General features: G+C 45.9%; 1 protein-coding gene across 1 annotated transcript in view; it reads right to left on the bottom strand.

Annotated features, from left to right (window-relative positions):
- Positions 1–12,325, bottom strand: part of LOC112104311 (nardilysin) — a 47,958-nt gene extending 35,633 nt beyond the window's left edge. Inside the window, exons 1-4 of the mRNA XM_024196544.2 lie at positions 11,934–12,325; positions 5,626–5,929; positions 5,156–5,237; positions 3,168–3,321 (exon numbers count right to left, since the gene is read on the bottom strand). Coding sequence (XP_024052312.1) covers positions 3,168–3,321; positions 5,156–5,237; positions 5,626–5,929; positions 11,934–12,286 — 893 coding nt within the window. The 5' untranslated portion in view covers positions 12,287–12,325. The remainder of the gene's footprint in view (positions 1–3,167; positions 3,322–5,155; positions 5,238–5,625; positions 5,930–11,933) is intronic.
- Positions 12,326–16,505: the final 4,180 nt, after the last annotated feature.

Below are 16,505 nucleotides of genomic sequence, written 5' to 3'. Positions count from 1 at the left end.
CATCACGCCGGAGTCCTCCAAACATTGTATTGCAGTTGTCACCTGTAAATGCAATACACTTCTCGAACAAACCATTTTTTTCAAGCGTTTCTTTTACGTAATGAGCAATTGTGTCGGCAGTCTCATTAGGTGTGTTCTGGACCTCAATCAAATTTGACTGCAAACCGCCATTCTTCCAGTTGAAATACTAAATAATTACTGGAAATATTTTCACTGAACCGTGATTGCTTCCATCTGTAGCAACTCCACAGTAAGCTATGTCATTTTCTTCAAACATTTTCAGAACAACATCAACAGAATGCGGTGCAAGCACAGAGATAACAATTGCTTCTGTCTTGGTTCTAGCACTTGAAAATTTCTGTGCCACTTCAGAATCAGGGAATGTCTTCTTCAACAAGACAGATGTGCAATCCATTGACTTAAAGCTATTATGATGCTTAACAGTGTGAAATGCAAACGCACCCTCTGCTGCAGTAACAGCATCCTCTGATTCGCTGCCTGGTTTTACAAAATAATCTGTCAATTTTGTTGATGAGCTCTCTCCTTGAACTGCTTTTTTGTGCTTGTCTGAGTCCACATGAGTTTGTAAATCATTAGCACCTTTATTTTTCACAGAGATGTAAGTACCAGATCTACATACCATGCACTCAGCTTCCCATTCGTCTCTACCACTTCGAAAACATGGGAACTTCGTCTTTAGTTCTGCAGTGAATTTACACTTTCGTTTTGGCATTGTGTTTGCTCCTAGGATCAGGGGCAGCCAGGGTCTCCACGTGCTGGGCCCGCCACAAGCCAAGCTCAGTGGCTCCCATTGGCTGGGAAAAGCTCCAATGGGAGCTGTCGGAGCCAGCCCCTGCACGTCCTGCCCCCACAGCTCTGATTGGGCAGGTATTTCACAGTGATCCACCACACTGCTGTGTCTCATCACAAATGGGGAGCTGAGCGCCATACAGCACGCCCCAGCCCCAGGAGCTCTGATCCACTTGCAGGCAAGGCAGCCCGATGCCTATCCCAGCCAGAGCTCCGATCCCTCTGCACGCTTCTGCCTTTTTTACACTGCCCTCCCCTTCTCCCCCACCACAATCAGTGCTTCTTGGCGACTCCCCGGAGCAGCTCCCCCAGCGCTGCCCCCCACCTGTGCAATCAGCGGTGCATGGTAGTCCCAGCTTTGCTGGCCACTCTGGCTTACCTCAGAGCGGGCTACAGCGACTGCTGCTGCTCCCTGACTCTTCAGCTCTGTTTAAGAGCCGAGCTGCCCAAGCGCTCCGGCTTCGGGCAGCCCCCGTGCCTCCGGACCCCGAGCCGCCGGCTGGGCACTTCCCTTCCTGGGCTCCAGCTGCTCTGCTCCGGCGGCAAGGGGGCTGCCCGAAGCTGGTAGCGCTGGCTCGGGCAGCTTGGCTCTTAAACAGAGCCGAAGTCTGAGTCAGGGGAGGAGCAGAGCAGCTGCGGGAGAGGAAGTGCCCGGACGGTATTTTTCCCGGACATGTTCGGCTTTTTGGCAATTCCCCCCGGACGGGGGTTTGATTGCCGAAAAGCCAGACATGTCCGGGAAAAAACGGACGTATGGTAACCCTAAGCATGCAGACAGCGCTTTGGGGGCCAGGCTCTGAAGCCAAAGAGGGCAGACTTCAGAGCCCAAACTCCATCCTGAAACACAACTTCAAAGTGCTCTCTGTGACGTTTATGGAAACATGTTTATAAGTATGAATATGATGTAACTGGAATATGCTTCATGCAAAAGGTCTCTTGTAAGGTATCATTACAAAGCTTATAATCTACTGAGTGTGTTCATCCTATTTGTATGAATGTATCCTTCTTGTATCTAAAACTAGAAATATGAAGAATTACTCTGAGGTCCTATTGTAATTATGCAAAGTGTGGGCGATTAACAGTGGCTTAGGATCTTGATGGTTCCCATTAACTAGAACAATTGGTTGTAAATGGCTCTGTTTACTTGTAAGCCTTCCTGTGATCCTGTTAGTCAGGCCAGAAAGAATGGAGGTTAGGGTCTCACAGGACATGTGACCATGTCACCTGGTACTGGAATCCATTTTAAACCTAGTACTTTTCCATTTAGAAGGAGGGGTGGGGACCCAGAGAGACAGAACAAGGGGGGCTGCCAGTCATGAGAAATCCCCTAGTTACCACCTGAGCTGGAACTAACAAGAACTGTACCAGGGGAAAGGATTGGGCCCAGACTAGGAAGGAATCTAGTCTATGAAAGAAGCTTATTGAAACATCTCTGAGGGTGAGATTTACCTGTATTCAGTTTCTTAATATATTACGCTTAGACTTGCATGTTTTGTTTTATTTTGCTTGGTGACTTACTTTGTTCTGTCTGTTATTCCTTGAAACTACTTAAATCCTACTTTTTATACTTAATAAAATCACTTTCATTTATTAATTAACCCAGAGTAAGTGATTAATACCTGGGGGAGCAAACAGCTGTGCATATCTCTCTATCAGTGTTTTAGAGGGTGGACAATTTATGAGTTTACCCTGTATGAGCTTTATACAGAGTAAAACGGATTTATTTGGGGTTTGGATCCCATTGGGAAATGGGTGTCTGGGTGCTGGAGATAGGTGACTTGCTGAGCAGTTTTTGGTTAAAGTCTGTAGCTTTGGGGGCATGGTTCAGACCTGGGTCTGTGTTGCAGCAGACTTGTGTGTGTGGCTCAACAAGATAGGGTTCTGGAGTCCCAAGCTATCAGGGAAAACGGGCTCAGAGGTAATTTCAGCACATCAGGTGACAGTCCCAAGGGGGGTCTCTGTGACTGAACCCGTCACACTGTCTACATGCTATTTTAGAGCGCTAGCCCGAGTCCGTCAACCCATATTGGAAGGCTCACTGCCACAGGCTGTGTAGACATACCCATTGAAATCCTTCCTCCTCTCATAGCAGGTGCACAAATCACCTTAATCCCAAGAGAATATACACAACTGTGAGGTACAGCTGCAATCTCAAAAGATAGCAAGAGATCCAAAAGTCAGTCAGTCCCTCCATCTATGTCATCTGTTGCAATAAGGAGACCTCTAAAGATTCAGTCACTGCTGGCTCCCTTCAATCAGGCCAAGACAAAAAATGCAAAGTTACACAGTCTCCTCAGGCAGATACAGATCATGTTAGTCTATTTTAACCTATCCTTTGTTCGGTATGATCGAGTTACCTGTCAAGTGCTTCTTTAAAATACTTCCTCTGTACATCAAACTGGAAGACTGTCCGTTCACAGTCAGTTGAAGCGTTGTCACTGCCCCCATGTTTCTTCAGGAATGCGTCAAACCCATTCTCATCTGGATACTTCAAACTGCCCATAAATACCACTGAAACAAAAGCCATCAAAATTAGGGAGATTTTATAAACATTTGATTGCAGAAAGACAGCTCACAGAGCCATCACATAGAACAAGAAGTAATTACATACTGATGGCCTGATTTTCCACTGCCTTGCATTTCGTGTAGTCATTTATACCAGTAGCAAGTGGGTGCAAGATGCTACCAAATAAGAATACTAGCAGTTTACAGCAACTTGCCACAGACAAACAACTATATCATGGATAAGGCAGTTGAAAAGCAGGCTGGTCAGTTACTGTGGGCCTAACATCATGCAATAATTCAGGACAAGTGTTTCATGTTCAAATACGTCTTTAAGCCACGACGACCGAGTACATTGATCTGAATTTGGCCGTAGTGGTCACTATACAAAGGCCAGACATGCAAGCTATCTATCACCACCTCCCATGAGCCACTTGTGGGCTCATCTGCCACTGTATTCATTACAGAAAAGTAGATCTCTTTTTTTGGACTAACTTCTGTTGGTGAGAAAGACAAGCTTTCAAGCCACACACAGCTCTTCTTCAGGTCTGGAAAAGGTACACCCAACAGAAACTGGTCCAATAAAAGATATTACCTCATCCACCTTATGTCTCTAACATCCTGGGACCAATAAGGCTACAACTACATTGCATACAGAAAAGGAGAGAGAGGTGAACTAAAAGGGAAAAAGTTCAGTATTGATGGGGCATAAAGCCCCTAAATTTCCTCCTAGTCAAGCCTGTTTGACAGGAAAGTCAAGATTTAAAGAACAAGCAAGAAGCCTATCCTGAGGGAAACATGAGGCACAACAATAAAAACAAAGGTTCTGGTTGTGCTCTCACATACCCTGATGTAAATCAGGAACAATTCCACTGAAGTCAATGGAGTTACATGGGTACAAAAGCAGTGGAAGAGTGTGCAAATCAAGACCAAGGGTTTTAGGGTTTTGTTGTTGTTGTTTTAAAGTGCCTTATCTCTCATATGTGTTTCCTGGGACTACCCATGAATATCGGAAAGCTTACAAGATAACCTTCAATATACACTTTAATAAAAACCTATCTTGCCATGTTTTGGGAGACACTCCCTCAAATTCACAAGACCACAGAGAAAAATAACCACTCAAAACAAGAAGAAAGAAAAATCCACCACTCAACTATGGCTCTCGGAAGAAAATTTTAGAATTGCTATTGGACAATGTTTGCAAAGGAGCAATTCATTGAATCAAATGAAAATAGGATCAGCGAAAAGAAGAACAGTTGAATTCAGAATTTTGCTAGAGACCTGCACATCTAACCAGATAAATCAGAATCAATCAAGCATGCTTTTAGTTCTCTGAGAAAGGCTTGGTCCACATTTAATAATAATAGATTAAGTGTTAGAAAGCAGAGTTTTTGTATCTGGGCACAGATAAAGAGAGTGGGGTGGGTGTGCGTGCGCATCTACAAAATACAAAGTTAAGGAGTTAATTCTTACGACTAATGTATACATCTTTTTATTATGTTTTGCATTCTCCCTTATTAAATTATGTTATTCCAAAACAGTATCCTCCGTACTTTAAAATTAAAACAAACTGAACTTCAACTACATTTTATACTAGTTACAACCTATCACAAGATTTTAGATAGGAAGAGTTATTTTGTATGCAAACAGTCATTAAGCAAGAATTCTACATGTAGGTGGAATTCAGTGGGGAAAAATCTCAGGCACAAGCTATCTGAAATGGGAAAACAGTAATTCTGCAGTCTAGAATGCTGCTTCTTTAGTGTCTTATATAAAGTCAAACCTACATGGCAACACATTTTTCACTGAAATAGGAAAATGTGAAATATAAACAGATACATACTGTGTTCCAGAAAGTGTGCTAATCCAGGTAGGTCTTCAGGGTCAGAGAAGCTGCCGACAGCAACGCAAAGGGCAGCTGCAGACTAGAAAATACACCACGGTAAGAGTCATTTTTCAAAATTTTATCTGGTAGCAATGAATCCCACACCAATCAAGCAGTTACCCTATTCCCCCCAGGATCAGAAGAGGAATATGGACCAGGACTAGAATATGTTTCATTCTACTGCTATTCCTGCTGCAATCACTAGGCAAGCACTGTGTTCATGAATAACAGCACAGGCTCAAACCTGGGCAAGAGATGGGGTCTCACATAAAAGTGATGAAGGCAATATAAATACAAAGGTAAATTAGGTAGGGGACACACATGCATGGAAGACTAGCCTGCTTGTCTGACCACAGCACTTCAGAGTTTGTGCCTACGCAGGAGTTCTGCGTTTAACAATTTTTCCATCATGTAAAATTAGTACATACCTGCTTTTCTGTACAACCCCTCTTTCTTGTCTCTTCCTTTTCTGCTAGTTCTTCCAATTCACTGTCATCAGGGTCATTGAGATCCTCATCATCTCCACCATCATCATCTTCATCATAGTCATCGTCATCATCATCACCTTCTTTGTCATCCTCAATCTCTGCTCCAGAGTCGTCATCCTCATCACTTTCATCCTCAGATTCATCACTGTCCTCCCCCTCCGAAGACACCACAGAAGGGGCAGTGTCCATGTTATTTAAATCCGAAATCAACAGCGCACACAAGCCATTTTGTAATTTGATGTACCTATAAGAATAATTATATGACTATTTAGACTTTTCACTTGTTTCCTAAAACCTCTGAACCTCACAGAAAGTTTGTGTGTTTCTGGATTTGCCACAATTGTTCTGGGCTCTTCAACTGAAGTTCCTTAGTCAAACCCTCTAAAATCAAAACAACTGAAGATCTAAAGCAAGATGAATAATTTCACTGTGCAAAAGTAAAACCAGAACTTAATCTACCAGTACATTTTTTGCTGTTTAATTAAATATGCCTTATAAGCTGACATGGGCTTAACTTTTATAAAACAGCCTGCACATTAATAATGTAGGAATTAATGTAAGACACATATAGTTAAGGATAACAAGGCCCAATCCCCAATTCAGATTTTCCAGATCTAGGTTTACAAAGTATGAAAGGAAGATGTAATATCATGAGACTTCATTGTGTTTTACTTGACAATTATCTTTATATGAGTGAATTATTGGTGCAACTTTTTTTTTTTTCCTACACAGATGCAGAATATTTGATTGTCGAGTGCTCAGTCTGCTATGGTAGCGTACATTATATGACAAGCTATACAGGTGTCAAAGTATGACAGGAATGTGAAATATCCAGTGTTGTTGTAGACCTGTTGGTTGCAGAATATACGTGAGGAGCATTTTAAGAACTAATGGAGAGAAATGGAAGTAGCTCAAAGCACTAGCAGAAGCCAGATGAAAATTTTACAGTGAGATAAAGTCAGTGAAAAGTATGTGAACTTTTATTATCTTATGCAACTTAAAAAAAAACAAACCATCAAATGCTGCAGTTGCTATTTATGAAGTTCTTTCCCTATGTCAGATTAGTTTCCTGAAGCAAATACACCTATAAGTGCAACTAGTTTTATGCAGACAGACCTTCGGACCTAGAAAGCTCAGTGAAGCGAATGGGACTCTACGTTGCCTGTGCAATGGTCTACGCACAAAGAGCAGTTTGTAGAAGAGGGTCTTAATCTTTCCTTAAGTCAATCTCTTGAGACCCCAATCATTGTTGCTCTGAATTTCCTCCCAGCTGACGCCTCTTCTTCACAACAGAGAGAAGATATCATTTCTCTGCTCCATGACTTTAAACTGCTACAGCCTAAAGAAAATAACTGGCTTTCTTTGCTGTTATTATGCAGCACAAATTTGTAACTCGCTGCCCAGTGTTACTCCACAACTCTTCTCAGTAATACAGCTTTCACTCTCCACTCATGTATGCACGTTGGATAATCTACTTCCACAAAAAAGTTAGCTGTGTATTCTTCTCCAGCTGATTCTCATTTGTGTTTTGTTGAGTGTTATGAAGTTATGATTTACATTCTACAGGGCCAAAACCAACCTAAAAGGCTAAGAGGTCCAAGTCACCACCTCCGCGTACTGCCCCTCTGTGCAGGGATTTATCATCCTTAGCACAGCCAAGGCCGAGGATCACATTTACCCAATAGGGTAGAAGCCCTCACTTCACTTGATCTGGAAGGAAAAGCCAGACTATTATTAGTTGGCGGTATCATGACAATAGCTTTTAAAATAGTTCTCTGTTATGCAGAAATAATTAACTTTTGAGACAACCCCACTCCATGCACATAAAACTACCCCACTACCACCAACACTGAATCTTAATTATACCATACATACAAATTTGGAAAATTATTTACAATTGTAACTGCATAAGTATCAAGTCCAACACCTTAACCACTCGGCCATCACAGCTGTTACACATACACAATTCCAAATACTGCCTATAATATTTACTCGAATCCCATAGAACTCAAAGCACAATCCTCAACTGATGTAATTTCAGAATAGCTTCAGGATGCCTACAACTGAACAGCATCAGTTATCCTCTTCACTGATGGAGACCGTTAGCTTCTTCAGTTTTTCATGGCCCACAATTGGTACTCATTTGCTAGTGATCAATATGAAGCTTGAGGTAAAGCAACGCAGCATCCCTATTGTTTTGGAAGAAAGATTTGACAGAAGCCATATGCTGGTTTGGCAAGTTTTATCTTTTAAAGTCTTCATTATTTTTTCTGTCCTCACCACACTTCCCCCTATAAATAAGTGAGCAGATGATACTACTGTGTATTTACTCCCCACCTCCAGATCATCACTGAAGATGTTAAGTAGTAAGACAGGGAAACAGATTCCATGAACAAGGCTGTGGATGAACTAGGCAACTGCTGAAGGCGCTTTGGTTTCAGCTAGCAAGAATCTAAAACAGAGTTAGGTAATGCTAAGCAGAGATGCTAGTTGAGCTAATTGTTCACTTTTTCCATGTTTTAGTCACAGCTGGAAAAAAAGAGAGAGGTGTAATCAAACTATAACTGAACACTAGTTACTGCTAGTATCTGAGCAGCATGTAGGAATGATGGACTCCCATCACTGAACCTAAAACATAAAGACAAACTAGGGTGGTGTATATTTTGGTTGCTTTTTAGAAATTCTTCATTGTTGTTTGTTCAGACTAGACATTGGCCACAGAATGGCTAAGATTTTGTTTTTAAAAAGGGATATCAAATTTAAACACCATAGCTAGCATTAACAGAACACTTATTCTTGTGACAAGTTACCTCCTTACATGTCAACTAGCCAAAAAAACAGCACGCTAGAGTCTCTGCTCCATCCAGCAGAGGAAACTCCATTTACTGAATTAAAATCCTAATGCTGATATAAGATGCTTCAGATATACAGATGAACATACCACAGAGTATTTGTGGGTAATAAAAGTGAGAATGCTCAAAACACAGCAATTTTGGAGATAAGTTATGTGTCAGAATGTCACTTTTGTTCTTGTATCAGAGGGGCAGCCGTGTTAGTCTGGATCTGTAAAAAGCAACAGAGAGTCCTGTGGCACCTTTAAGACTAACAGATGTATTGGAGCATAAAGCTTTCGTGGGTGAATGCCCGCTTCGTCGGATGCATGTATCCGACAAAGTGGGCATTCACCCACGAAAGCTTATGCTCCAATACATCTGTTAGTCTTAAAGGTGCCACAGGACTCTGTTACTTTTGTTCTTATAACTAATAGAGACTGAGATACATGTCAATTTAGGTTAAGGAACATTACAGGGATACTGTAATTATCCAAGTACAAATATTATAAACCCAGGAAACGCGGATAAGGTTAAACTTAAAGAATTCCAAACACACTCATTAATTGTATGGAAATGTTCAGTTAAGGCAACTGAATGATGGCATGACACAGCTACTGCGTGGCCCGGCTATTATGACCTAAGACATGGATATTTTTGTCCCAATTAACCAATCTAAAATTTCCCCCCATTATGATGTCACTAGAGGGCAGAGGTACTTTATTTTGTTGTGTGAAGGGTGTAGTTTGGCAAGAGGTAATGGTGGCACACTGGCATCACTGGGACACAGAATTAAGGCTATGGTATACGGTCTGTGGTGTACCGTAGTGGTTAAGTGTGTGTCTGTGAGTGGAGAAGTAGATGGCATATACTGTTAGACTACCTGCTTTTTGAATACTTTGCTTATGGGTTGTCAGATATAGCATACAGGAACACCAAAGTTGTGTTCTAAGGGTAAGATTTTCAAAACCATTCAAGTGCCGGCCTAACTCCCCTCCCATGGAAATCAGTGACTTTTAACCATTGACTTCCATCAGAGAAGAGTTAGGGTAGGGTTCGGCAACCTTTGGCATGCGGCCCGTCAGGGAAATCCACTGGTGGGCCGGGACAATTTGTTTACCTGCAGGATCTGCAGGTTCAGCCGATCGCAGCTCCCACTGGCCACGGTTCGCTGTTCCCACCAATGGGGAGTGCGGGAAGCGGCATGGGTTGAGGGATGTGCTGGCTGCTGCTTCCTGCAGCCCCCATTGGCCTGGAATGGCAAAATGCAGCCAGTGGGAGCTGGCTGCATGAAGAGTACCGCCTTCACCCCCAGTGGCAATTTTTTTGGCCTTTATTCTTCAAGACTGAAAGTTTAGCATTAAACAGAGGCTGGCACACAGAAATCTCCTTAAGAGAAATCCAGTTAACTGGCCTCTTTAAAAATGGCTGCCATATATTGTTCATTGGGATGAAGGCTACAGGAACTAAATGGCAAAAATGGCTAACTGCTCCCAGTGGCACATAAAATTAAGCTGCATTCAAGGAAGATGTGTGTGCAGAGACCACTCTCTCATGTGGTCATATCACTTTGGTTAAGGACTCCATTAGCGAGGCATTCACTTTCATTTTTCTCTCAACCCACAAAATTAACTTTGTTAGTACCCGAGGTGTTATCTAAACTAGGAAGAGAGATGGGCTTTTTAAAAAGTGGGGGACGTAGCACCCTTTGAAACACCACTTACTGCCTAGTGTAAAATGCAGATTAACACCTTTAAAATTAAGTTAGCTAGTGACAGGGGTGTCAGCTAGCTAACCATTTAAAAATTGTTAAACTGTATCTAAATAGATGGTAAATTATGCTTCAAAGGGTTAGGTGCATGCATATTTAAAAAAAAAAATGTATAAACAGATCCAGGGAAGCTACTCATCACAACAAACAGATGTCATGTCCCATCATTAGATGGGCCACTTATTTCCATCTTGTTTAGCCACTCCCACTGGATTATTCTGCCTCTGCCTCCACCTCCTTCTTCTTGAAGCAAATGCCTTGTTGAATTCACAGCATATTTAAACACAAAATAATTCCCCCCTCCCCCCGCTTAAAATTAGGTAAGTGCCTTGCTCACTTAGGGCCTAAAGCACATGGGTGCTAGGTCACATACTCCCCAGACTGGTTTCCCTCTTGTTTGACAGAACTAGTTTTTAGTGTGTCATTGGCAAGCTGGAAAATTAAAGCCAGACCTTTATTAGAAACTTTTGACAGCTCAGCAACATTAGTCAGCGGTGTGATTTATTGGGCAACATTTTTATACCTGCAAAAGCCTTACTGTAGAAGCACTTACAACTGCATAAGGGTGCTTTTACCCATATAACCTCTTTCACATAGAAAACAGGTATAAGTTATATTACCAAAAAGACTTTTTTTTTTTTTTGGCAGTATAAGTCTGTATCTACGCTAAGAGAGTTTACTGGTAAAGCTATATCAGCAAATGTTTCTAGTTTAGACCTGGCCATACATTTTTAACCCTGCAAACATTAAATAGTGGCAGCACAGTATAATGGATAAGGCTTACAAGATATTGCCAGCTCTACTGCTGACTTGGATCTCTCCCCAATGCCAGCCCTCTACTGTCAAGATGTCTCATCACACCCTCTCTCCTTCCCTCAACCTGAACCCTGTACTGCTTGGAGACCCTTTTCAGCTATACTCCTCTTAACTCATAGCCACTTTTCCTCCCCGGACACCAAACTTCTACTGTTAAAAGCCCTAACACCACCCCTGCACTGTTCAGAGACCCAGCCCCTAGTATCTTCAACACATGCACTCCAGTACTGTTTATCACTCACTCTCCCAGGCTCCGATTTCCTCATTCAAGACGCTTCTCTTCCCCTTCCCCCTAACGAGGTCTCCACTCCCTTACAGGCATCCTACCAATCTTGTATCCTTTCCCGGGGGCACTTTTTCCTCTCTTGTTTTCCCTCAAATATCCATCTCATCAGGAGAAAAAACTCATGAGGGGAACAAGCAAAACACAACTTTGCTAAAAGCAAAGAAAGCGGGCCCCCTTCCCGCCTGGATTCCCCCAGAGCTCCCCTTTCCCCCCTGGAGCAGCAGGCAGTATTTCTAACTCCATTAGTTCAAAAGGCAAAGTCAGAATCCCACAGGTCATGATCACGGACTGTGACTTATGGTCCAGCTTCTGGTTTCTGAACTCCCGCTAACCCCCCGCAACACGTGTGATAATTATGGGCTAAAACGTCAGCCTTAAGTGCATTCAAACGTGTACACAACCCCCCTAGTTCACCCATGCCCCAGCACCCCCTCGCGCTACACGGAGCCCTCCCAGTTCCCACTGGCAGCTCCCCCAGGGCTGGCTCCCTCGCCCCGCACTGCCTCCAGCCGGTTGGGGAGGGAGGCTCCCGTCCCCCCCTCACCTGTACTGCTTGGGGTCACTGGGGGACTTGACAACGTCGGGGTCCCCCAAGTTGGGCTTTGCCCGGCGGTCCCCTCCTTCCTCCTCAGACTCCTCCTGGAACAGGCGGCCCTTGGCGTCCCGGCCGCCCTCCCCGACCTGCTGCCCCGAAGGCAGGTCCGGGCAACTGCACGAGGCCTTGTTCCTGCCGGGCATGGCGGGGGAGCGCCGAGGCTGCTGGCTGGGGGGCGGTGGCGGCGGCGGCTTCGGGGCGGCTCGCACGGGGCAGCTGCGGCCGGCGCCTCGGAAGGCCTGGTCCGCACCAACTCTCGTTCCCGGCCTCCTCCGCGCTAGGGCGCCTAGGGCCCTCCACATCCACCGGGCTAGCCCCCCTGCCCGCTGGGCCTCGCCCCGAGCTCCGCCCCCTCCCCGGCACACAGCCTCACTCCCACCCCCAGCGGCCGCTGCAGCTAACGCGAGTCTCACGTAGGCCTCCCCCTTCCACCCAATCAGCACCCGACTTCAAGGTCACATGGCCAGGACGAGCCAATCGTAGCCCATCCAGGCCAGCTCGCCTCTGATTGGCAGAAAGGACGCCTATGGCGTAAGGACGGGGTAAACCATAGTGATCCGGGAAGGGGAAAAGCGCGGAATCCAGCCAGCGGCGAAAAGGGGAGCAGGATAGAGCTGAGTGTCAGGCTCCCTGCGGGAATTAGCGTGGCTTCTCGCCGCCGCCTCCTTTCAGGGCTCCGTCTGATTAATTAAGCCTATCTCCCCGGTCGTGCGTTGGACGCTTCCAACAGCCGGTGTGGAGCCGGTGCTTCTCTTCCCATTGGTTCTATGAAATGTCGCTCACTTCTAGCTGGACCAATCAGCTGGCGAGGAAGATCCCACCCAGGCTAGCGTGAGAGATGGTGGGAGTATTAAAGTGCAGGGTCCGGAGGGACCTGACGGCTAGCGCTGGCCTGTGGGTGGGGAGAGAGGCAGCACCAGGCACGTGGATGCGGCGGGGGGTCCCGCAAGGCCTGATCAGTTTCAAGGGCGGGAGGTCTAGGGTTGCCATGAACTTCCTATTTGCACCCTTGCCCTGAGGCCACGCCCCTGTACCAACCCTTCTCCTAGGCCACGCCCCTGTACCACCCCTTCTCTGAGGCCACGCCCCATGTACCACCCCTTCGCTGAGGCCACGCCCCCGCTCACTCCACCCCACCCCCTCCTCCACACTGGCTCATTTTCAGGGGGTTGGGTTCTTCTACACACTATTTTTCTGCCTTATTCAGCCACAAGATGGACCCCAAAGCCCAGGTTACCTGGAGCTCATTCTCTCCATGGGACATGCATACAGCTTTTCATTTAGGAATCTGCATCCAGTGGGGCAAGTCATTCCAGAACTACCAAATCTATTGGTGCCACAGGACCATCTGTTGCTTTTTACAAATCTATTGAGCAACTTGAGGCAGTTCTCCGCACGCCTCAGTTTTTAGTAGAGATGGTCTGGAAGCAGACCACACACCCCCATCCCTAAACTTGGTAGCTACTTCTAGGGAGCTACTGGTTTGCACCAAGGCTGGTCAGGCATGGACAGGAGCATGTCCTTAAAATGAGGATCCCTGCTCTGTGCAGGGACTGCAGTTCAGGAGCTCCCCTGCCCCTGGAAGCAGGGGCTGCTGACCATGGGAAATGGCTTGTGAGCCTTGGCCACCCATGCCCTCTCAGAAAGGGAACAGGGTGGTACTTTCTCTCTCTCTCTGGCTTCCCAAAGACCCAGAACTCTGCTTTTTGTGGGCTATGAAAGAATATTGACTTTTTGTTTGGACTACTTTAACCCTCCTGTTATGGGGCAGAGCATAGGCGCCTGCTTTTTCGTTTGCCAGGGGGTGCTCAGCCCCAGGCACCACCCTCATTCCACCCTTCCCCCAAGCTCCCACCTCTGCCCCTTCCCGCCCCCACCCCTTCCTGCGCCTGCTCCACCCCCACCCTGCCAATTCCCTCCCCCAAGTGCACCCCGTCCCCGCTCTTCTCCCTCCCTCCCAGCGCCTCCTGCATGCCGTGGAACAGCTGGTGGCAGCAGGCAGGAGGCGCTGGGAGGGAGGAGGAGGAACTGATCAGTGGGGCCGCCGGCAGGCAGGCGGCGTGGGAGGGTGGGGGCTAAGCACCCGCTAATTTTTTTCTGTGGGTGCTCCAGCCTTGCAGCACTCACGGAGTTGGCACCTATGGGGCAGAGGCCCTAAACAGCACAGCCAGAAGGCCATGCCCCAGACTCTTTGACAAGAGCAGTGTCCACCCTCTCGCCAAGGGGATGCTAAAGAGACATAACCTACTATGGGAAGAGAGGGTGGTTCAGCCTCTGTGCCCATGCAATCCATGGCCTCTCTCTCTTTCAATACTGCCACCTTGGGCAACTGATGAGGTGGACACTTGTCCGGTGAATGCTGTGTGAGACCATCACGTGCTTTCATACTGGCCAATGAATAGCTGCCAACAACAACAGTTGTACTGACCTTTACCAGAAAGTAGGTCACAGCACGACACCCTACAGTGGTGGCTGGTGCCCAGATTAACTGAGGAGGCTGAATGTCACAAGCTGCCTCCTCCCATTCAGGTGGGTCATAATGAGGACCCTGCTAGGAGTGGGAGGATAAAGAAAGTTGGTGGGCAAATGGGAAAGAAAGAGGCATCTCTTCCCTCTGCCTCCCCGTCTTTACCAGGAAAATGGACACTTCACTGCAAATGGTAGGATGGGAGAAAACAGTATTTTCCTCTCTAAACCTGTCACTATGCTCTACTAATCCCCTCTCTCCCAGCTATCTAGCTTTCCCCTACCATCTCCCACCAACCCTGCCGCACACACCACCACTTCACCCACATCTTCAGTCACCAGTTGATTCCATTCTTCCCTACATTCAGCCTATCCCCCTCAGCTCAGAACCCCTCAAGTTCCCTCATCTCCTTCCAGTGCAACCCTCACCAGTTCAGAAATGCATTTCCTGTCCCCCCCACAGCCACCCTCCCCAGTATGAGAGACTCTCTTCTTCCTTTAACTTCACAGCTGAGCACCACCATCCTCAGCTCTGAACCCTTTCATCAAGTTATTTTTTGTTACTAGTTAAGTTATCCTAAAACGTGCCTGTCACCACTGAAATGTTATACCTGCTACCCTGTTAATGCTTGTTTTGCCATTCAGCCTACAGCATATCCTTCCCCACAGTGGTTCCTAATGATAACTGCGGCCCAGGGAACACTATCTGGCAGAAAAGGCACAAGCGACTCAGTTTAAGTCAAGAAGATTTAGAAAAAGACCACCTCTTCCCTGATAGAGGACTCCATCCTTACTATTTGTTGAGATAAGTAACGTAGCTCACACTCAAGCAATTTCTGGCCACGTTCAGAGACTAAATAATGTCTTTATTTTGTCAGCTTCATAAATATAGATACAATATGTACACTCCTAGCACTGCACAAATTGCATGTTCACCACCAGATTAGAAATACCCCACAAAAGAGAGCATTTATTTTAGAGAGATGACTTTTGAGAACAAGAATTAGCAGTATCCAAACACACACTATAGCAAGGCTTTGATTCACTAGCACAATAGATATAGAAGCTATATTAAGTCTAGTTGGTTTTCCATGCCAGAAAATTACTAGCCTTTGTATTAAAAGCATTTGAGGTATGACAGAAGGACACCTTTTCAAAGGCAGCCTGAGGCCCTAAATCCTGCTAGTTACAATGCAGTGGACAGATCCCTGCACGGCACCCAGCAGCGTAGCTAGGGGGGTAGGTGGGGGGAGGAGCCGCTCCCCCACTGAGCACAAGTGGTGCCTTGTCAGTTTCCTGGCGCCTTTGTACTCACCCGGGAGAGCAATAAAAAAAAAAAGGTGCCACCCGCTGTGGCGCTTTTATTTTACTCACCCGACAGCGCTCCGGGTCTTCGGCAGCATTTCGGCGGCGGGACCTTCAGTGCCGCCGAAGACACCTGGAGCGAGTGAAGGGCCCGCGGCCGAAGACCCGGAGCGCCGCCGGGTGAGTAAAAGTGCTGCAGCGGATGGGGCTTTTTTTTTTTTTATTGCTCTCCTTGTTCCCTCCACCTGGCTACGCCACTGACGGCACCCCACCAACTTCAGTGGGGTCTCACACCGATGCTGCACCCACTTGCACAGAGTAACTTGCACAACTCTGGCCTAAATTTTTTAATTTTGTGTGCAAAAAAAATAGGCTAATTTGACATCACTGATTTGTATGGACAAATGCCATTTGTACTCTCAAATTTGAGTCTGTGTGCATAACACTTAGTCCTGCCATGAGTGCAGGGGCCTGGACTAGATGACCTTTCATGGTCCCTTCAAGTCCTATGATGATTAATTATATGAGCAAATAGAAATTTGGCCTAGAAAGTTTGAGAGATCTGTGAAAGTAGTCCTTCACGTGTTTGTGTATATATACAATGCTACAAATCTGGCTACTACATATATATCCACACAGAATTGTACTCATATAGATATAATAACCTTAGTGGCAGAAATGTTGAATGTTTAAAGGTATGCTATATCTAAATTGTAAAAATTGCATCCCAGAAAGAAGCAGGCCATGGGA

Source organism: Terrapene carolina, unplaced genomic scaffold (assembly GCF_002925995.2).
Source record: "Terrapene carolina triunguis isolate 2854851 unplaced genomic scaffold, T_m_triunguis-2.0 Scaffold103, whole genome shotgun sequence".
NCBI classification, from domain to species: domain Eukaryota; kingdom Metazoa; phylum Chordata; order Testudines; family Emydidae; genus Terrapene; species Terrapene triunguis.
The sequence above is the reverse complement of the archived record's forward strand: the minus strand, read 5'-3'. Positions and strand labels throughout refer to the sequence as shown.